We start from the raw sequence: 22,677 nt of genomic DNA, 5'->3' as shown, positions 1-22,677 counted from the left end.
CTTGGGAGGAGCTCTCTGAAGGGGAGCGTGGCTCCTCTCTGCGTACTGCTCATTCAGTTGGGCCTCCTGTCTCTGGTGATGCCTGGCCAGGAGGTCACCAAGTCTCCTGGCCTGCACCTGAGAATTCCTCATCCGCCTGGCTCGGCGAAGCACCTAACCTTGTCACCATCTCCTCCTCCTGCATCTCAGAATCTTGACCAAGCCCACCCTCCCACTTTCCACTCTAACCTGCCTCACTTTCTGGCCTGGAATGCAGCCAGCACTCCGAGAGCGCAATTGCCCTGGGCCGCCGTGCTTCTTATGCGCAGCAGGCAGGGTATCAACTCACAAGAGTTCTGTAAGATGAGAGCATGGCTGGACCATCAGTTATGGAGACCAGTGCCTTACAGGAGCTTTTCCTACGTCTACTCGAAAATCTCCTTTCTCTCCGCATCCCTGTGCTAAGCATCATTCAGCTTGGTGCCCTCTCTCTGGATCACACTTCTTCCCAGGTCCCCAACTTCTTCTCTGCCTCACACCCAACAGGTCCCTTCCCTCTCTCTGGGCTGGCTCCCTCTCACACACACGGACACATTACCTGTAGGAGAAGCCAGAATCCTGGGGCTGAGCTGCTTGGCTGGCAGAATCCGGGAGGTCGTCTGCAGACATGTTCTGCAGGTGGTCATCCCGGGGAGAGTCGTGGATGCTTTCTCCATCTCCAAGGGCATCTGCACACGCCCCACCGAAGGAATGTGGAACAGTTAGTCCCATTGGGTGAGGAGCAGGGCGTGGTCACATCTCCCCCCCTGGAGAAAGCCTTGCTGGGTTGGGCCAAAGATGCAGGCACGCTCACCTGTGCTATCATAGCTCGCCACGGCAGCCTCGTTGGGGCTGGTCCGTTTGATCGCGTTCCGGTATTTGTCCAGGATGTCTTCTGCGGCCTGGGCCTGAGCACTCAGCCTTGGACCAGAATCATCTGAAAAGCCAAGTGAGATCACCATAACCGCAGGTAAGAACCTGTTTCTGCCACAGGTGGGGGCCAAAGTACCAAAGGCTTCATGGGCCAGGTGGTGTTGTGCAGCAACTACCAACAAGATGCAAGAACACAAAAGTGCCGCCAACATCTCACCACGCCTGGAGCAAGGCTCTCTCCTTTCCCCCCGAACCAGATGTGTGCGGAAGAAGGCTGTAGGAACACAGAGTTCAGGAAAGAGTGTTTCTTTACAAAATTTATATCCTGCTTTGGACACGTCATTTCATAATAGTTTGGTTCACGTGCACGAACAAAAGTACTGATGCACAAGCTTCATTCTCAGCACGGTTAATGACTATGGCTGATAGAGTTGTTCCCCAGCAGCGACACGATGCAAAATTCACACATACACTCGGCAAAGATTCATGAGTTCCCTTCAGAGTGGAACTAGCAGGCTACCAGGAACGGTTTAACACAGCCGTGTGCCAATAACCCTTCCAGAATGACCATTCTGCAAACAATTGTACCAGCCTGCTAAGCAGTCGGAATGGTGCATTTCCATGCCCTTCCTGCTCCCATCAAGAGTTCCCAATGCCCCCCTGCGCGCGCGCACAAACACTATGGAATTCCCACTGTCTCTTGAAGCGGCACCAATGGTCAGCTGCAGCCGCATCCCCGACAGGACACTTCTCCCTGCACAAGGACGCCACATTTCCTTCCCTCTCTCAGACAAGACACACACCCAGCCCCAAGTGCCACCGTCCAAGATGAGCTGCACTATTTGACCCTTACAGACTGGCCTCCAGCTGAACATCTTCAGTTGGCAAGGAGTAATAGATCCTGCTTCCCTGGTCAAAGCCTCTAACAACAGTGCTGAGGGTCTGTTTGATTTAACAGCAGATCTGGAAAACAGCATAGGTTCCAGATATGCCTGGGAGGAGGAAGAGCAGCAGTCAGAGCGAAGGAGCCGGAAGGCATTTGGCACAAACCTTGAAGAGAGCCATATCTATCAGGCACAAAGTCCTCTTTGTCCTTCTCTTGTTTTTCTCTTTTTCTGAATGGAATTGGAGCTGGGAATTGAGAGGGGAAAGCAATAATCAGCATATTTTAATTCAAAACAGGAACTTCCTGACAGCCCTGTTTCTACATGCATATCAAAAAAGGGACACATCTCCCAACCATGGAGGAAAGCAGGACTGAGGTGGGGGTGGGGAGTCCCAGACCCTGGGCCCGAAAGAACTTATTTATTTATTTATTATTTATTTAGCAGACTGCTATGCCGCCCCATTCGCCTAAGCCTCGGGGCGGCTTACCAATAAAACTTGGCCATGTGCCCATTTTAAGCAATATTGGGACGGGGAGGATTGCTTTCAATCAGAGTCAGTCTTCCTTCAAAGCTGTCACCATTCAGGCAAACAAGTTTTTGATACCTTTTTTAACAGCATGAACAAGCCAACTGCATTGGCAAAACAACAGAACTTGGCATACACTCTGCCCGCAATTCCTGACATACTGGTTCTATTTTCTCTGAAGAGCAAACGCCACAAAGCTGCCAGTCCAAAGTTTATACAAATAGTAAAGGGGTGTGTGTGTGTGTTTTGCATTGCTGAACATCTCCCCTTTGCCCTCTTGGCACTAACCTCTAGATGAAGGGTTTTCCCTGTCCAGGTAACCTTATGTGGAGGCTTTAGGCTTTCAAAACTTTTCCGATTGTCATATCTGAACTAAGAGAGCTGACAGGATCAGTGTCACAAGTGAGATGACATTGCTGTTCCTGATTTAACTGTGTGAGTAGGCTCTCTCCATGCACTGGGGGGGACGGGGTGGTGGTGTCTGTCATATAGCAAGCTTCTTTTAAAACTAGAGGGAGCCTGGAATGCAGTTGGATACCTGGCATGCAGTTCCACCATTTAAAGACGGAACAGTCCAACTGTGTTGACAAAATCCTTGGGCATTCCAAAACTAGCCCTTCAGAGCCTAATCCATAAATATATGCAATATGCATTTATCATCACTTCTAGTGATAAAAATCCTTAAATGGGTGAGGAGTTTTTTCCCTCCGATCACAGTTAGAAATATGCTTGATTTTCCCATCTGAAGGTTTTGTCACATGGCTGCTTCTTTCTGAAACTGTCACACACAGCCTACAGGTTTGATTTCAGGTGACCTGTCCTTACTCCTCTTGGGAGCTGGGCGTAGCGTGAAAGCTGTCATAGGCAACCCTCTGCGTACAATCAGAGACAAGGGGTGCGTGGGTGGGAGGGAAGCGGAACACTGCTCTGAGCGTGCCATCTGAAGGCTTTTTTAAAATTTCAGGCTGATATATATTGCCATAAATAGATATGTTATTATGAAATTGCTGTTCATGTTCCAGTTGAATATAAACAGACAACATAGTCGATGATTATATTTTTGAAAAGGCATGATAAAATAACTTTAACTAATTCGCATGCAGTGTCAATGAAAGAACACTGAGAGATAAAACCTCACCTTTGGGCATAGCTGAAACAAAACGCTTTCTCCACCATGGCTTGTTCCGGTCTGATTTCTCATCATCGCTGTCTTTCCGGTCCTCAACCTGCTGACGAGAAATGGGCAGAGTCGGATGCCATCCAAACTGGCAAACATTGGCCTTGATCCAAACCTACAGTGAAATCCTTGTGCATGTCTACTCAAAACTCCCACGTAATTCAGAGGTTTGTTCTCAAACAAGTATATCTCTAACTGAGCTTAAGTCAGTTAAACTTCGGGAAAACAATGCAAGCATCTCTGATTCAAACTGCAATAGAGCCCCAAAAGGACAGAAGAAGTTTGTAGAAAAGCCGCTGCCACGGATTTGAAAAACCCTCTGCAGGGGCCCCAAGGAGCTGGTTTGCCTGCGCGTACCTCTCCTCTGCAGAAATCCTTGCTCGGAGACGAGGAAGAGGACTGCGGGGCCATGTTCGAGGCTGTTCCCGCCACGCCGCTCCCGGGCGCGGAAAGCTCTCGCTCCTCGTTGCCCGCTCGCCTGTTCCACCCGGGATCGCTCATCGGCCTCCGAACGCAGGACACAATGTCCGAGCTCCGGCTCCGCACCAGCCGTTCGGGGTAGGAGTACCGCTGCTTGAAAGCCTCCGAGTCAATCAGTATGGCGGTGTGGGAACCAAAATTGGGCAGCCTCGCGTCGTTGCCCCCCAGGGCCCCCTCCAGGATTGGGGGATCCGGTGGCGGGTGCGAAGGCCTCGCATAGTGCACCTTGGGCCTCACCACTGCTGGGAAAGAGACCAGGGTCCACATACAGTGCCGCTGCTCTCTCCTTCAAACCACCCCAAACGGCTCCTCCTCCCCCCGTCCTCTACCTCGGTCCCACAGCAACAGCCCCCTGAGCCTGAGAGCCTGCAACTGGCCCAAAGTCGCCCACCTGGTTCCCTGGCCAAGCGGGAACGAGGCCCCAGGGCACCCGAGTCCCAGTTCCACGCTCGTAACCACTACAGCACACTGGCTCTCACAGCCCTCGTCACAACTGTTCACCATAACAGAGGCAGAGAGATTACCTTCATGAGAAGACAGGGGGTCGAACATGGCAAGCAAGGAGTCTGCCTGAGAAGGAGGAGAAGTCAGCTGGCTGGCACCTGAAGGGTGGAGAAGAGAGAAGAGGGTCAGCGAGTGCTCTGGGCATCTGCTAAGTGGCTGCACTGATGCATCGCCCGACGACTTGGCCTTGGAAATCCCTGGAGGACACCCACACTCAGCACAAACGCATGCGAGTGAGCCCCCTCACAAGGGAGCCAGGTACAATTTTCGATCTGTCTAAAATTCACAGGTTAATTTCCATGCCAATATTTGGCGGCTGCCACAGAACATCCAAAAGGCTTCAGGTTACAGCCAGGTGTCCTCCAGGTGTGTTGGACTAAGACTCTCATAACTCCCCTGCCAGAAGAGCCAGCTGGGGGATCATGGGTCATCTGGTTATGGGTTTTAAATGGACACCTGAGGAAGATGGGTCACCATCGTCCATCTGCTGGCAAAGTCAGGCCTCCTCTTACCGTGAGCCGTTTCATCCACGTCAGGACTGGTGACTGAATCTTTCCCTCCGAAGTCAGAACTACACTCTGACCGGAGGTCCTCAATCTTGTTTGGGATGTCTTCAGAGGTTGCACTGATACCTGGAAGAAGGCAACGCAGATCTCACTGAGAGAGAAGATTCCACCTTGGCAGAAGTCCAGCAGGCTTGGAAGCAGAGCGCTTCTATGCAGCTCCCTTGAACTGGGAGGCCAGTTTCACTACAGCTAGCATCCTGAGCAGTCTGCTGCCTTGAGAGGCGATGGTACTGATGCACTGCGAGCCGCTGGCGCATCTCCTGGATTCAGGAAACCTGGGCTCCAGTCCTGCCTCGGGCCAGTCACTGAGGCTCTAGCCTGCTTGGCAGCGTGCTTGCAAGAACACCAGGGGGAGATGGAGGAGGCTTCTGAATGCCCACTGTTCAGTGCAGGATGTACATGTAACGGGGAAAGAACTCTCTCCTTTACTTTACAGCCTGATAGCGAGGCGGGTGGAGGAAAAGCACCCTTCCCTCTGGCTTTTGTGCTGCTTGGGCCAGTCGAGAGGCAGAACAGCGACACTTTGTGGTGAGTAATGGTGACCACTCATCCTCGCCCCACTCCAGGGCTCGGAAGACCTAACCGCACCCACTTGCCTTCATCCTTGGATCTCCTATCTTCCCCTCCCTTTGCCTGCTCTCCTCCCACTGCTGGTATTTAGCCTACCCTGCCTCATCTTGGGAACTAAGCAGGGTCAAGCTTGGTTGAAATCGAAATGAGTGACTTAAATGTTGCAGATCTCCCAGGCAGCTCAGCTGCAGGCGGTACAGAGATGTACTGTAATGAACATAATAGTAGTAGTAGTATTAAAAACAAATAACATTATGCCCAGCTTCACCTATTCTGTCCTTCACTGCCTGCTCCCTGCTGGAGATACCCTGGAGCGGAAGCTGGGATCTTGCACAGGTAAAGCCACATGCGGCTGGATGGGCATGCACTCCAGCTTGGGGTCAGGCCAAATCCCAGCCTTCCTGTCCGGGAAGCAGACTCACCCGACACGACGCTGAGGCCGGGCGTGCTGGGGCGGGAGCTGACCTCCCGGACATCGGTATCGTCCGAGGTGCTTCCCACCCCGGAGCAGCTCTCCAGTTCCTGCAGCCGCTCCTCCTGCTTCAGGTCTGGGGCTTCTGAAGGACAGGGGACAGAAGGTGGTGGGGAGAGAAAAACGCAGCACGCCGGTCACCTTCTTCATACTGTCTTCTTGCAACATAAGCAGCAGCAGTTGCTCTGTAAGCTTTCTAACTCCGGAGCATTTCTCCCATGGCCGGCTAAAGCAGAAGCCCTTGCAGAATGGTCACAGATGGCTGGGCGCTTACCTACTGAAGGGCTAATCCTGTGAACATTCAGACAGAATGACGTCCTCCAGCTCCCAGTACGGGCCAAGGCACACTGGGAATCGCAGGCTCCTTTTCTGCCCAGCCATGCTTAAGATGGCACCCCTTCTACGTTTCTGAAATGCTCCCCTGCTCAATTAATGCACAAGGCAATTGGGAGTAAAGCCCCGAAAGTAAAATGCAACCCCAAACAAAACTGAAGCGCAAGAGAGAAAACACACGTGTTGCACTCAAACAGGAGCACCTTGGAAAAGCAGAGAGCAGCATTAATCACTACCATGACGGAACGGTTTTGCTTTGGCCGCCGTGTGAAGGCCGAGAATGAAGCCGATTACAGGCAGAGGCGGACAGGCAGGCTTGGTCTTTCGGATATCCTGCCCCCAAACGGTTTATGCCTTTAAAGGTTCAGGACCAGCACCATGACTTGCGCCCAGAAACGACCTGGAAGCCAGTGGGGTGAGCTGATGGCAAAGTACGGCTATCTGACCTACAAATCTCACATCAGAGAAGAACCTGGAGGCTCTTTCTAAACACTCTTCAAGGACAGGCCTACACGGAGCAGATGGAAGAGATCTAAAGAGGAGGCGATTCATGCATGGATCACTGGCCAGATCCGCCTTCTCTAAGAAGGGGCGCAGCCAAAACTGAGCAGTAGTACTCCTCACTTCAACAGCAGATAGACAGACCATCCAGGGAAAACATCTGGTCCAGAAGCAGCCCCAAGGGGACACTGTGCGGGCGCTGAGCGAGAGAGAACCAGGTCTTAAAGGTGACGAGGAGGTTTTGCTGGCATGGGAGAGGGCTAGAAGGCAGGGAGGGAAGACGAAGGCCATGCTCTCACCCAACACGCTGGAAATGTGCAAACCAAAGCACCCTTATCTTTAAGCCGAGGATTCTAACCTGAATCACTTGGTAATACTTCAACGCTCCAAGCTTCACTGGTGGTTTCAGAGATGGTTGAGCCCGTGCAAGGGTCAAACAACACCGATCCCGAGCCAGGCAAGCAAAGCAAGCTTCCCAGCATGTTCTCTGCTGCAGCACCTAGGGAAGCAGCCCTGACATTGTCAAAGGGGGGGAGGCACCCAAAAGGAATCCCATTTCCCCCTCCGTTGCTCCTGGCTTTTGCACTCATGGAACCTCCACCAACATGGTTCTCCCCCCCAGCCCACAACAATGTAGATTGTGTTATATAATATGGGTCAAAGTACAAGCGAATACAGGCAGTCCCCAGGTTACGAACGAGTTCCGTTTCTGAGAAAATGGAAATGCGTCTTTAAGGCAAGTTGGCAAGTAAGTCAGTTCTCATATAGCTGGCCCTCCAAATTTGCAGGGGTTCGGGCTGCAGGATTCCCACAAAAGTGGAAAAACCACACATATCTCTCGTGCCACCCACCCAAACTCACCAGTGCCTCCTCTTGGCAGCAAGAAATCCTCCCTCTCCGGTTGGGGCAGGAAGGCCTCCTTAGGCGGCCTCCCTATCTCCACTTTCACTTCCTCTCTCTGGTGGCAATGCTTCTCCACAGTAATTTTTAAAAATTAATAGGCCTTCTCACAATTCATTTGTAAGTATGGGTTGTTCATAACTCAGATGTTTGTAACTCGGGGACTGCCTGAACAAAATTCTCGGACAGGTGAGGAAAAAAAAGCTTTCTATTTTACGACTTATTTTGCAAGACACACAGCAGAATTTAATGGGTAACACCAGCCAGACAGTCCACTGCTCTCCAAGAGCTTGCCACTGTCCACGTGGGTCACACATGCTCACGGTCCCGTCCCAGAACAATGTCCAACCCCAAGAAGTGCAAGTTCCCAACGAAACAAGGTTCCCAGAGTTGTGTGCTGACCAGCGAGAGGACTGATTACCCGTGATTTCTTGCAAGCGGTCCTCGTCAATGTTCGGATCAAAGTCGCTCCCCAGAACGTCAGTACTCCACGTCTCGCTCACGGTTTCGGAGATGTCCCTGTCCTCCGTCAGCCCCATCATATCGCGAATTTCAAATTTGCGGAGCTTGTCATCAAGATTATCCTGGGTCGTGGCTGCCACAAAGACAACTTGGATCGGAATGCTGCTCATCCCCGCACATTTGTTCGGAGGTGAGGGGATTTTACTTTTGGGGTGGGTAGGGGAGGAAATGGGGAAAGGGCAGAGCAGACGACAGCCCGAATGGCGCGGTGCAAAGATGGAGAGCAGCTCTCTTGCACCTCCAATGGGGGTCAGTGGAATTTTGGAAGGGGCAGCCCATCCCCAGACAAGACGAAGCGGCCAGCTCGAAGCTTCTCTTCAGCTCAACTTTCGCAAGCAGGAGCAGGCGCTGGCTGCAGAGGAGGGGGATCGGCCTGCAGACCGTGCATGAACATGGAGAAAGCAGCCCATTTCAGCACCTTCCCCACAAGGCACAGATCTGCTTCCCAGGTTTTCAGGAAAACCATTTGAGGATCAGATTCAGAAGATGAGAAGGAGATCTATTTAACAGCCAGGGGCTGTTACTCAGCTGTACACACACACACCCTTCAGCAAGTGTCTGCCCAATCCTTGGTTGAATTAGGACATCCCATGTGAGTAAAACACAAAGATTGACAAGCATGGCAAGTTAAGAATACGCTGGTGGCTAGGATGAAATGCAGGACCAGGACCTTAAAAAGCCGATGACTAGTATCAGAGGCAGCATTTGACAGCCAAAGCAATAAAAGGAGAGCTAGTGGAGTGGTTAGAGCAATCTTTCCAAACACAGTGTCCTCCAGATGTTTGGACGGACAAAAGACCATTAGCTGTGAGGACACCATCTTGGGGAAGGCTGGATTGGAATGCCAGGCTGCAGCCAGAGAGACATGGTTCGAAGCCCTCCTTTGGGACAAAGCGCATTCTCTCAGCTGGACCAACCTCATGGATTGTTGTGAAGATAAAATGCTGCCGGGGGGCGGGGGGGGAGGGGAGATAACCATGTGCACTGCCCGAAAAGCCTCTCAAGCAGAATGAAAATCCATGGAAGGGCCTCCTCGGTTTTATGATCTGCAAGAGGCTAGCACCTCCAGGTGACCTCGGCTACCCGGACTGACCTTGCTCGTGCTCCAGCAGCTGCAGGGCTTCCACGCCATTGCTCCCTGATGGGCCTGCCCCCAGCTCGGACACTGATTCCCCTTCCAAATCCAGCGAGGACACAGAATTGGAGCGGTTGGACGGGCCTGTTGAAAACACACAGCGTGGTCAGCCGGATCCCCCACAAAAGGGCGCGACAAAGTGCAGCAAGGACGACGGGGGGCAGAGCGAAAGTGACTAGGCAAAGGTGTGCACGCACACGCACGCACGCACACGCACGCAGCTGGTTCGACACAGACCGGCAGATGGAAGAAGCGGGTGTCACAAGGCTTACAACAGCAGCTGCAACAAAACATAGCGGCTACCATGAGCAGAAGCTCCATTTGAAAGAGACCTTCTGACAGACAAGAAACCAAAGCAACCCTTCACCTTCAGATATGCCTTCCAGATTATCACTGCAGAGGGAAAAGCGCAAGGTTTTATCAGGTTTACCGTGGAGCTTGGTTTCATCAACAGGGACATCTCCTTGCCCTCCATCAGCAAGCTGCATGTTTAAAACCTGGTAAGGTGGGGGCAGAGGAAGAGGGGAAACATGTCAGCACATGGGTTTTCCCATCCAAATGGCAGGTTAGAAACATTTGGTACATCTTAAATGGTTGAGATGATGCACGCAACGACAGAAAAAGGCCCAGTGGGCCAGCTGGAGAATGCTAGGAGTTAGGATACTATGTCAGTTATGTTAATTTTAGCATGTCTAAATGTGCTTAAGTTGGCACCCTCAGTGACTCTGCAGCCTCTCTAGCTTCTAACTTGGAACTTTCCCAGAATAGCTCAGCTTTTCCTGAGCTGCTGACCTCCAGATGCACTGGACCAGCATCATGCAGTCAGAAGGGGCCTAAGAGACCATTTAGTCCAACCCCCTGCTCAATGTAAGCCTGCACTGCAGCTGACAGACCATCCTGTCTTTAAATGTCTCCATCGAAGGCAACCAGCTCCACTGCTGGCTGGACCTCCCTGTTTGGACATTTCTCTTACTAACCACATCAGCCGCAGCCAGAAAAGCCAACTGATGGGGATTGTGGGTGCTGAAGTCCCAATCAGCTGGAAGGCCCCGGTGCTTTTCCAGCTTGCTCAAGGTCGTCGAAACAGAGCCGAAACCAAGGGAGTGCTTACTGAGCGCACACACACATTTGAGAAATGTGTGTGCCAAAAAGGGTGGCAGTCACAGGCTTAGCCTTCCTCACACAGAGCACTCCTATGCCGGCGAGCCACCGAGCGAAGGCCACAACGAATCCCCCGTTTGCATCCATGAACTGTTCCTAGTGCCAGCACAGCGCGTGTCAGCAATCTCTGCCACAGCGTATCAGCAGTACGAGGGGCAGAAAGATAAAGGAATGAATCGCCAGTTACCACAGAGGTGTGAAAGGAGACTTCACACATTCGCACACTGAGTGGATATGGAATGGGCAGCTGCCCTGCTTGGGGAGCTTACTTCCCATGGGAACATGCGATCACCTAACTGGACCAAACAGAGATTTACTACTGGAGTAAGTTTACACCTGCTTGGAAAGATTTATACTGCACTATTAAAGTGCACCTTCCCTTACCAGGACATTTTCAAAGTAATCGAGCCACATAAAATTATGGGGCAATGGATATGTGGCGAGAAAGGAGCCACAATAAACCTAGGGCTATGGGACGCAAGCATTACTTCCTAGTTACTGAAGACTAGATCTCTGAGAGTCAGATGCCTGCTTTCTCCTTGAAGCAATTAATATTCCCAGAACTCAAAGCAGCTAGCGGCCTCTGCACTGAAGCCTGTGTGACAGAGAACTGCTTTCAATACCTTAAGGAGAGTATTACCTCATTTTCCGACATCATTCCAGGGGTTATTTGGGGTCCGGTCCCAAGACAAATAGCCAAGACTTCCTCTGGCTGGACTTCCTGTATTGTCTCCTGGGAGAGTCCCTCGTGGTCTGCATGCTGGTCCATTTGAATGTTTGACCGGCTCCGGCTGCGGGTAGCTGGAAGATTATTTTTAAAAAGTCATTTCATAAAGGTCCTTGACATGTTTTCTTCCTTTTATTTAAAAAAGAGGAAGCCAATACAAACTCAGCATAACAGAGTGGCGTGTAGCTCATGCACACTGCAGAACTGGCAGGAGAGGATGAGGTGAGGCCGGGCTATGCCACGGAAAAACTCTGCATGTGCTCCCTTTGGCGGCATGTCACAGAGCCCACTCACTCCTGTGCCACACAGACCCGAAAAAGGTCCAGAGGTCAGGAACTTCAGGCATTAATTGTGCAGAAGAATGTCGGCCAGCGAGGCGTCTCTGGTTAGTGAAGTCCATGCCAGCCAGTGAGGTTTCTCTTGGCCCCGTATGAGAGCAACGAAGTGGCCAAGACACTTCTCACAACTGCCCTTGTTTCTGGAAAGTTGAAGGAATAGCAACACATTCAGGAGGGAGAAAAGGTGGGCAGGGGGGGGGGGTATGACAGCACTCTGTGAGTACTCGAAAGGCTGTCACAAAGAGGAAGGACAAGATCTCGATCATCCCAGAGTGCAGGACATCAAATAATGTGCTTAAGTTACAGGAAGCCGGATTCTGGCTAGATATCAGGACAATTTCCTCACTGTCAGAGCAGCATGACAATGGAGCCAATTACCTAGGGAGGCTGTGGGCTCTCCCACACTAGAGGCATTCAGGAGGCAAATAGCCAGTCATCTGAGAGGGATGGTGTAACTTGATGTTCTGCACTGAGCAGGGTGTTGGACCTGATGGCCATTCTTGGGTTTCTAACTCTACCATTCTGTGATTCCTTTCATGGCAAGGCGGAGGGCAGGGCGGGGGGGAGAGTGATGCTGGCTGCCGTTCAGATCCTCTATTTAGACTGCTGTTTGAACAAGACCATGCCAAAACCTTAGCATTACAAGGAATAATAGCCCTGGATAGTATCTTAACATGGGAATGCACCAAGCCCTGAACAGCCATGCCTGAAATTTCTTGCAAAAAGTATCATTAACTCTTGATCTCTTTTAACGAAATCACGATGCACAAGAGGACAAATGAACAACATTGGAACAAAGCATAAATATTTTATGCATATACACAGACAGACACACACACACACACACACAAAGAGAGAAAACTCCAGAGCTTGCCCTGCTTAGACGGACATAAATGAAGCAAAACAGGTATGAAATTTCAAGCATGACGCATTCTTGCTGGTCTTGCGGGAGAAGAGCAGCTCTCCAACTTCTGCGGCTTCAAGCAACACCAGCAGTATCATGTGGAACCTTTCCTTCAACCCATAATCTGGATCATCTCCAGCTGCAGAAGAAAGCTGCATGCCTGAATCTCCCCTGAGAAAAGGACTCCTATGTAGAAAGGTAACATGCACCAGGCTAACCCTTTCCCATTCTCACCCCTCTGTAGCCTAAAATGGTACAACCAACCCAGGAAAAACTTGGTCACTTCCATTTTCTAACTGTATAAAGCATGGCTGGCTGCTGAAATTGGGATACTAAACGGCTTTATCCAAAGGCATTTGCTCTGAGAAGTGCTTGCAAGTAAAAAAAAAAGGAACAGATTCTACACTTTTTCAAAAATGAAAGAAGACATCCAGAGAACGGGCTGCCATTTCAAAAAACCCGAAAGAGAAAAATACATAAATGGCCATTTTCAGTGGTGTGACAGACACGCAGGCCATCTCTGGAATTCTCCTTTGTGAGCCCTACCAAATAACATGGAGCAGGTAGCTTACTAGGTTGTAAACTAAACCAGCAATGAACACATTTCCTTCCCACATGAAGAAAATGTGCCCCCGGGAAAGCAACCCGGGCATGGCCCGCAGTGCGACAAAAGAAGCTGCAGCTGTGCAGAAAGGAGAGCTGAGACACTCTATTTTGTGTGGCAAAAGGGGTGGCTTGGGGTTGGAGCCACCCTTTGACCTGCCACAGACCACACTCCACTCGCCAAAAAGGAAGGGCTTTTAAAGTCGTAATTTGTTGCAATGGAAAAAATGTCATGAGGAGATCGAAGTGAGCGGCAGAACCACGGGGGTCCTGCAGACTGCGCGTTGCCCACCATGGCACTGGGCAATGCACAAGCATCTCCTTGGATCATGGATGGGCATTCCATACACATCAGGATTCCAGAATACCAGGCCTCCTTTCTTCCCTCTCTTGCTGCCATTACAAAAATGAGGTTTACAAGCAAACTCACACGCCAATTCTGACTGAACTTTTCTCTAACTCCCCGCAAAAGAACAAGCTCTTCAGAGAACAGGGCGCTAGCTTGAGAATGGAACGGAAGAAAATGTCTCCTAAAACAGCAGCTGGAGACACCAACGTGCAGGCAAAGCGTGGCTTTGTAGAGAGACATTAATGAGGAGGGAAGGATTCTGTTACCCACCAAACGGGGTTACTAGATTTATGTGAGCTGTCAGGTTGGTGGCGGACGTGTCCCAGGCAGTGATGGCTGCCAGCTGTTGTCCTGAGTCGACAGCATTAAAGAGAAACAAAAGTCAAGCCATTGGGTGAAAGAGAAAATGGAACAGTTGTAAAAATCAATGTATATGCGCACACAGTTCATTGGAGAATTGCTTGACGCTGGAACAGCTCTGGCTTTGCGACCATTCTGGTTGCCAGCAGGGCTGCATATATAAGGCGAAGTTTCACAAAAGAGCAGAAAAGCCAGAGGATATCTCTGGTACAGACACCAGAAATATGCATCGTTGGTTGGCTATGAAGACAGGCTTGCAAACGAAGGACAATTTTTCAGAGAAGCTGCTGAATCAGACTCCCAGGGGACATGGCAGGAGAAGCCCAGTCCCCCACTGCCCTTTCCCTTGCACCCAGAAGATGAGTTTTTGCAGTTAACCAGTCTTTGTTTTTAATGAGTGCTGAGTACCCACAGCACTGAGCTTATCCAGGAGCAGTGTAGCCTACACAAAAGCATTTTCTTCTGCCCAACTGTAAGAAGGGAGATATATAGTCAAATAAATACTGAATACATTGTTTTGCTTTTGAGGATTTGGAAGCAAGCAATTGTATACGATGCCACTGAGGGCCCAGCTGACGTGGCAGGCATGCGCAAGGCCACCCTTATACGGAGACACACCAGGATGACTCACACGCCATAATGACGGCTGGGCGAGAACTGTCTTCCAAGCACCTGCTATTTCCACTTTGCATCCAGTTCGATCAAGAACCCTCCCTAACCCAGAGTTTTAGGTGCATACATAACATCAAACAACCTAGGAATGAAACACCCTGAGGTTCGCTGATGAAACCGAATGCAAAGCAGAAGCTGCACGCACGCTGGGAGCTGGTGGCTCATTCCTCCAGGACAGCCCTGATTATCAGCTGTACCATGTGAACTGGGCCACTGGCACACAAGACAAGGTGAGAAAAGGATCCTGAAGCCAAAAGAAATGCCTTTAAAATCAGAGGCATGGTCACAACAGACACCGATGCCCCAGCCTTCCTCACCAATAGGCAGCCGGTTCTTTTTGTTGGCTGGTGTGGTTGCCGGAGAGAGCTGTGGGGTGTTGTAGGGAGTTATTTCCAAGCTGCTGCTCTTCCCGGGCTTGTTCTGGGGTAAATTTAACAGTAGGTTTTCCAGAGCCATCCGGTCTTCCTTCAGCTGGTCACTGGACATGACATTCCGCATGAATGCAACCTAAAAACACAACTGTTATTAGAAGGCAGGAAAAGAGAAGTATATGTCTCCTCTTTCTAGCAGCTCTAGATGGAAGACTTTTGAAACAGAGTCCTTTCCTTGAGCTAGGCAGAGCTTTTGCGATACAGTGTGCTTCAAAATGAGGTTATTCTCAAGTAGCATCAGTTAAAGCAAGATTTCCTCCAGTTCTGGAAGCAGCTCTTACCCACGTGAATCATGTGAAGAGTTGCTTCCAAACTCATCCCTTCCTTTCCCAAAAGGACTGACTCCTCCCTCAGGGAGGTTTGCACTGCTTGTGGGCCAGTCAGTGGTGATCTCAAATGTCACTTGATTAGGCTGCTCATGCGGCTTGACACCGACCCATTGGGTTAACAAATTCACACCCCTCCTCCTCAGACCACTCTGTTTTAGTGTCCCCCTGCAGAGCTCAAGGTGCTTTGATTCTCAGCAGCTGTCAAACCAATTCTTGCTCATTAGCCTTGACATTTCTATGCCACATTCCAACTCCTCCCCCCCCCATCTAATTCCGAGTCTGTAATGCTGTGTTTTGAGAGAAAGGGCTCCATCTCTGCACAACATACACTTCTACACGCACGCACGCACACACACACACACACCCCATGCATGTAGACCCCCAATTTCTCTTTCTGCAACCCCCAAGCGCTTTGATGTTTACCAGAGCAGTGAGCTGCCCATAGGTCATGTAAATCACAGTTCTACTCAGTCCTTCCAGAAGGTTAACTGAAGACATAGGAGGGGTTTCCACAGCCCGCCCACCGATGACGACATCCAAGAAGGCGGCCACACAGCCCTTCAAGGAAGAAAGAGGAACAAATGAGCCATTTCAGTACCAGAACCCCAGGAAGAGACGGGTGCATTGCTAACAGAAGGACGTGTGCTTTGGCTTCACACACTCAGCACCTATAAATAAGTTTTCAAAGGTTAAGAAGATAAAGAATGAAAAAGAATGCTGTTCACCACCTATATACAAATGTGCTGCAATTCATCTGCATTTAAGGCCAGCTGCTGGGCAGTTACAGTTGATGGGCTGGATCCAGGAACTGCCTCCTGAGAGGAAGCACCAGCTGAAGGAACCCGCCTGCGGAAGGCCCCAGGCGGTCTGGAATCCCATCCCACACATACTACAGCTCACCCCAGTTCAGCTGGGTCTCTTGACTGTGCCGCACTCTCAGGGAGGTGGGGTGGCTGCAGGGGGAAGGAGCAGAAGTCTCCCTCCACCAATACTGTCGATCCACTTTCCATCTGGATCCCACCTTCTACCTGCAAACGCCTGCTTTCCTGAAGCTGCCGTACGCTTCCCCTTTTCAAGAATGTGTCAGGTATGTGCCGACATGGAGATATGGTAGTTGTGGCTCTTACTTTGTCGAATTTACCCAGGCTGCTTTTCACGCGGGGATCTCCTTCCTCGGAAACAGTCATGGCCAGTTGCTGTAGCAGTCTGCCAACCTACAACGAGAAGCCAGTGGAGCAAAGGATGAAGCACCGCCACTTGGGAAAAGAAGAAGGGGTCCCTCAAACTGAAGTGCAATGAAGGAGAGCTACTCACATGCCACCAACCCAAAACATGAGATGTTGCAAGAATCTTCCCCTCTCCACCACCCCAAACGGGGCAAAAATATTTTCTATGGAACCTCTGCCGGAAAATGCCCATACCGCGCTTCTGACATCCCACCGAGAACACCTGGCACCTCCCTACAACTCCCTTGTTTTTCAGTTCTCTCATCTTAGCTACAAGAATGCCGTGCTTTATTGCGCTTACTCATCTTGCTTTCAGCATTGGGAACATCCGCATGGCCAGTTTCCTGTTAAGTAAGCCATCAGCGGCAGTCTGAATGTTGCCTGACAAACCAGCCCGTGCATATTTGATCGGTACCAAAAGATGATGCTCTGAGTGCTCCGTGTGGTTTTCACACGGACATGGTGGGGACATTTGGCAATAAGTTTCACATTCAGTCAGCTTTTATTATCTAGAGTTGAAATGAACCAAAAGGTCACTGAGAGCAACAGTCTATCTACTCGCCTCCTTTAGCAGTATTTGTAGAAACACACAATTCCCAGTATGTCTCCTAGTTATGCTGAATTTTCAATATGCTGTGCCCATTTTCTGTATAGGGCCTATACAGACAGGAAAGTCAGTGGGACAAGGACCTTACAAGACCCAAAAAGGGGGAAGAGATTTTTCTGGGCACAGAGTCAAGAGTTTCAAAAGCATCTACCAGTATGTCAGGTAAGATTTAGGGTTAGGCTCTGGTTTCTACAAACCACTGGTCACAGAGGGAAAGACCAGAGAGAGCCTGTACTCCTTCCTCCCAGGAGGAATGCTGTAAGACCTATGCGGCCCCACAATTTGGCCAGGTGCAGGGAAGCCGTTCTGCCAGCCACAAGAGCCCTGCAGCGCAGTACTGGTGCCCGAGTTTTTCTTGATTTCCTGCCCTGCCTCTCCATTCCTTTTCCTTTTTAATTCCTCCTTCTAGAGTGTAACCCTAAGGACAAGAAATGTCTCCATAATCCCTGCAAGCTACTCTGGGAGCCTAATGGAATTAAAACACCATAAATAAATAACAGAAACAAAGAAAGCAGCAATAAAACTTGTGTTGCTTTGCTGAGCCAAGTGCAATGCCCAGTGGCAGCCCCTCAACGGGCAGGGTGCAGATCCCTCCCTCCTGTAAGGATAGGCACTCAGCCACTCCAAACGCAACGGACAAGTTTCTAATTCTGAAGAGGCACCGATCAGGTGTGCCGAAGCACCTGCTTACCTACAGCCGGTTTAGAAATGGGGCAGCTGAGCAGTGCCCAACCAGCCATCAGTTCTGTGCAGGCGAAGCCTCTCCCTTCTACCCATTTGCCCCGTCTGCCAGGCAGCACCTGACTGCCTAAATCTGATCGCACGTGCCCTCGTGCCTTCGGCTCTGCAACTCTAGCACTCATCCCTCCTGACACACACACGCGGGAGAGGGAGAGGGAGGACAGCAGGAAAAATAATATAACGTGCCACATGTCTCTGTGTTTTATTCAGGTGATGCATTTGCCTTACGACTGACCGACGGAACAGCCCCCATCACACTCCTAGGAGAGTATGAGATGCCACCAAGGTCTTGTGGGAGCTCAGGAAGTCATGGAGCTGAAAGCTTTGTGTAAAGAGCTCCACAAGAAGCGGAAAAAACCCCAATGCTTCTTCCAGAGAGTTAAGTCTGAAAAAACAGGGCGCAGGATTCAGAACTGGGGATAGAAGCGCTGCAACTAAATGCAGAAATAAAAGGCAGAAATAAAAAGCACCCAGGAAAGTACTGAAGGTGTGCAGAGCGTTGTAAAGAATAAAATGAAGATGAGACAGAGAACAGAGGCCATTTAACCAGCCCTGCGGAAGGAACTCCCCCTTCGCTCCCGATTCCTTTCTCCACCTGTGTCATGTCTTTTTATATGGCACACATGAAGGCGGGACACTGCCTTGATAAAGAGTCGCACGCTATAGCCTCTAGGGCTGAGAAGCAGCTGAAAGACGCTGCACCAGAAACAAGCAGAGGAGGAGGTGATACCTGCATCAGGTTGAAGCGTGCCACTTCATTAATTGGGGCATCAGAGATAATCCCATACTGCTCGGGGTTGACCACTGCCGGACAAATGAAGCAGGCCAAGAGGAGGTCCGTGCACATGGCTCTCACTTCCCCGACGTCTAGCCTGTCCACACACGAGAGTGTTTTGTACATCTGCGACACAATCCACCGCAAGCTGTGTGGAAAGCAGTAGGTGTTCTGCTTGAGGTAACTGATGAACTTGTTCACCAGGGCCACCAGCTTGGCCTCGTTCGACTCCACCATCTCCTGGACCTTCTGCTTGAACTTTTCGGTGCCCTTCTCCCCAAAGAGCTTCTCCTGCTGGGTGGGCGAGAAGCGGTCGATGAGCTTGCTCGGGTCAGTTTCCAGGTGGTCTTCGTCCTCGACCAGCAGCTGCATGATGGGTTCGTGCAAGGTGGCGGTGAGGAAAAGCTTGGCTGAAAAGAGCCCCTCAGAAAAGAGTTTGAACAGGATGCTGAAGGCACACGTGCCTCTCCTCAGCAGCCGCCTGGGGTTATCGCTTTCCTTGAGTTCGAACTCGATCAGGTAGCGCAAGACCTGGAGGAGGTAGCTTTCGTCTTCCGGCATGATGCAGTTGCCATAGATGGAGGTGAAGACCATATGAATGATGCTTTGCGCGTTGTCCTGGTTGAGCTTCTCTCCGGCCACCAAGCAGGACGCAATGAGGCGAGGGTTCTCCCGCAGCCTGTTGAGGAACTCCCCGTAGGCCGTCTCCTGGAAGCCCAGCTGCTTATACCCATCCACAAACTGCGTGTCCTCCAAGACCTTGGCATGCTGGCAGCATTCAGCAGGCGAAGCTTCAGCACTAAGCAACAAAGAAAAATACAGCAGTCAAACCACAGTGCAAAATTGCGCCTGGAACTTCAGAGCCTCAACGTTTGCCCGAGTGACTGTTTCAAAGGCACGAAGGAAAAGAGCATCTTCTAAATTTGGTTGAGCCCAACCTGCCATGCTTCTCCCCTGCAAAGGAGATGGGCCACCGAGGCGCAGCTAGGCTTCTCAGCAGTTTGCCGCAGGGCCCTCGTACGCTCCCGGGCATTCCTCCTTCCTGCTCCGCTGGCAAACAGAACGAGCGCTTCCCAGACTGGACTCAGTCTCCGCGTCACGCAGGGATGGGCTCAACCAGGTTAAAATGCCAGTAGGCGCATTGTGGCTGCTCCACCTGAGCACCTGACAGTGCCCCAAAGGAGGGAATCTGCCCAAGGTTCCCAAGACCTGAATATCCGAAGGAACGTCTCCATCCCTGCAAGCCTACCCTGACCTTCACCTTCCCTGGAAGTGCTGCTTCGGGAGCCGCTTTTAAAGCATGCTGGGAAGGCGGCTATCTGAGGTAGGTCCTTTTCCGTTGTGGTGCCCCACCTGTGGAATCAGCTTCCACAGGTGTGAGCCAGGTACCTTCTTTGTATACATTTTGGCCCCAGGCAAAGACTTCTTTTATTTTCAGAGTATTTGAATTGTTGACAGTTTCCATTCTAATTTAATTTTAGTATTCATTGACCTAATTGACGAATTTTAATATTTTAATTGTTATTTATAAGATACTGTCCAGTCTGTCAGTATCTGATGTCAACATGGTTGGTGCGCTTGTTGTTGGAATGGATGTTTCTACCAGCACTGATGTTTTACTACTGATACTTTATTATTGAATTTGATGACATGTTGGGTTTTTAATTTTGTTCATAGTTTTTAACTGTGTAAACTGCCCCAGAGAGTCATATGGCTACTGTGACAGTCTATAAAAACGTAAATAAATAAATAAAAAAGATTCCCCTGTGAGGCTGCTCCCTCACAGCAGGGTGAAGTGACCAAATGCACGGCTATTGCTCAGTTTACCAGCAAACTGTACTAACGACAAGGCTTTGTGCTGGTCAGGCAGCTCTGCTCCTAGGAGTAGGGGAAGGAGGGTGAGGATTTACATTCTTGAGGTACCATCCACTACCTTGTTATGATCAGTCGGTCCAAGTTGATTCTCTGTTGCTTGGAAATCCATGCTGTGCGGTACAGCTTTTCAGCAGTCTTCAGCACCTCAGCATTCAGCCTCTGGATCAGCTGCTTTTCGGAGTTCACGTAGAGCCGTTCCTGCTTCAGGTGATGAGCCAACGTGTGGATGTCTAGCTTCACCATCTTTCAGCGGGTCAGCAGAAGAGCAAGCTGCAGCTTCTTGAGAAAAGGAAAGAAGTAACAGCATCAGTCTCAGCTCTCCTAAGTCAACACACAGGGCTTTCCTGGTGGTAGCACCCCAACCATGCAGTCTCAAGGAATGCTTGGATTTGGATTTGGATTTTGGATTTATATCCTGCCTTTTTCCTACAAAGGGTTCAAGGCAGCTTACATCATTCTCCTCCTGCATCTTATCCCCACAACAACATCCCTGTGAGGTAGGTTGGGCTGAGAGTCTGTGACTGGCCCAAAGTCACCCAGTTGGCTCCATGGCTGAGTGGGGACTCGAACCCAGGTCGTCTGAGTCCCAGTCCCATGCTCTTAACCACTACACCGCACTGGCTCTCCCTTCTATTTTTCTGTTGACGTGATAAAATTAATCAAGCAAGCAATCAGTGACATCTGTTTCAAGTCTCTGCAAACTGCCACTTCCCGATGTTTTAAACCATAACTTACTGTTTTGTTATATTACTTTGTTTTTAACTATCATTTGAAAAGGAAAACACATGACATATTTTTAACTAAACCATTCCAGCCTAAAAATCTACACACATGGGTTCCTGAGATACAGCAATTTCCCCTCATTCCTTCCTGTTTTAATACCTGAACAAACTGAACCTTTGAAAACAGATACCATTTTGATCTGTTTGCTATGCCCTTGCGAAACAGAAACTTTGGACAAGCTTTCACAAAAGTTTTGTTCTAAAACGGCAGGAGTAAATACATGCTGAATTGCTGATACTTCACAAAGGAACAATTTAGTGGAAAGGAGAACCATCCTGCCCTTTATGCTAACTTAACTTCCTCAGAACACACATTTACACAACTTCATGTGGGATGATTCAGTCCACTAAGAGGCGGGGGCAGGGGGGGGGAGCTTTTCAATGCTACCTCGAGCACAATAAAAATAAAGGCAGACCCGCAAACCTGTTCCAACCTTTAAGTGGAACAGGCTTGGCAAAGCAAAGGGATACTGAAATAAAGATGCCTTCGTCAGCCAAAGAGGCAACAAGCCCTAGTTCCTGGGACAAGGGAGCAGTGTCCTGGCACCACCAACTTGCCAAGACATTTAAAAAGGGAAGCTCTTCCTGCTCTTGGGGAATGGGTAGCTTGGCACGGGAGGAAGCGATGCTTCGGGGCCCTGCCCACCTTATGCTGAGGCACAGCGTTGGGCCTGCTAGCCCTGCGAGGTGTCCTGACAGGAGGATGCTCTTCAGCGTCCTAAGCAGGAGTCCTCTCCAGGCCTGCTGCCTAAGAACCTTTCCTCAGCTTAAACAGCAGGATTGGCAGAGCGCGTGCTGCACCACGGAGCTATGCCCTTTCCCCCAGCATACAAAGTAACCCTTTCCCACTGAGCTATGAGCCTTCCAACAAAAATAGGCTATCAAAAAATAAACTTGCTCCCTTTCAAAAATAGCTGCTTATGGAATGTGGCAAAGAGCTATCAGTGTGGTAGAAAGCTACCTGAATAAGCCTGTTTGGACAGAATAAGAGACGATAGTCCAACGGCACGTCACATGTGATTCTGTACTCATTAGTTCGTAACCACGTGGCCTTTCTGCCACGCTGGATTTGTGGCATCCCCACTCACGCATTAACCCGGAACATGCTACATTCATGCGCGAAGGGGGACATGAGGTTGCAGGGGCCAGTCCAGGCCCCTGAATGGTCTGGAAAAGCACTCTACTCCCTATTGCTTGACTGCGAGCAGAATTCCCCCTAGTCAAGCACCTGGATTGCTCCGTTCTGCAGAATATCTAGATAGCGATGTTAAAGGGTGACTTACACAGTATTCAATAACTTGTAAGTGGCTTCATGAATGGCAAAAAAGGTGAA

At 50.2% G+C, this 22,677-nt stretch overlaps 1 protein-coding gene across 11 annotated transcripts in view; it reads right to left on the bottom strand.

Moving 5' to 3' along the window:
- Window positions 1-22,677, bottom strand: part of GAPVD1 (GTPase activating protein and VPS9 domains 1) — a 38,387-nt gene that overhangs the window by 5,746 nt on the left and 9,964 nt on the right. Inside the window, exons 2-20 of one of the 11 annotated variants that reach the window (XM_044439843.1) lie at window positions 20,621-20,841; window positions 18,643-19,486; window positions 16,466-16,552; window positions 15,762-15,896; window positions 14,896-15,085; window positions 13,817-13,897; window positions 11,266-11,426; window positions 9,832-9,961; window positions 9,423-9,548; window positions 8,229-8,402; window positions 7,266-7,406; window positions 6,024-6,158; window positions 4,978-5,097; window positions 4,486-4,563; window positions 3,839-4,203; window positions 3,443-3,533; window positions 1,942-2,022; window positions 833-955; window positions 578-707 (exon numbers count right to left, since the gene is read on the bottom strand). In XM_044439843.1, the coding sequence (XP_044295778.1) occupies window positions 578-707; window positions 833-955; window positions 1,942-2,022; window positions 3,443-3,533; window positions 3,839-4,203; window positions 4,486-4,563; window positions 4,978-5,097; window positions 6,024-6,158; window positions 7,266-7,406; window positions 8,229-8,402; window positions 9,423-9,548; window positions 9,832-9,961; window positions 11,266-11,426; window positions 13,817-13,897; window positions 14,896-15,085; window positions 15,762-15,896; window positions 16,466-16,552; window positions 18,643-19,486; window positions 20,621-20,805 (3,377 nt within the window). In that variant the 5' untranslated portion in view covers window positions 20,806-20,841. The remainder of the gene's footprint in view (window positions 1-577; window positions 708-832; window positions 956-1,941; window positions 2,023-3,442; window positions 3,534-3,838; window positions 4,204-4,485; window positions 4,564-4,977; window positions 5,098-6,023; window positions 6,159-7,265; window positions 7,407-8,228; window positions 8,403-9,422; window positions 9,549-9,831; window positions 9,962-11,265; window positions 11,427-13,816; window positions 13,898-14,895; window positions 15,086-15,761; window positions 15,897-16,465; window positions 16,553-18,642; window positions 19,487-20,620; window positions 20,842-22,677) is intronic. The other 10 variants (XM_044439845.1, XM_044439846.1, XM_044439847.1 and 7 more) reach the window with 10 other exon arrangements.

This window comes from Varanus komodoensis, unplaced genomic scaffold, assembly GCF_004798865.1.
Source record: "Varanus komodoensis strain SLA01 unplaced genomic scaffold, ASM479886v1 scaffold36, whole genome shotgun sequence".
In the NCBI taxonomy this organism is placed as follows: Eukaryota; Metazoa; Chordata; class Lepidosauria; order Squamata; family Varanidae; genus Varanus; species Varanus komodoensis.
The sequence above is the reverse complement of the archived record's forward strand: the minus strand, read 5'-3'. Positions and strand labels throughout refer to the sequence as shown.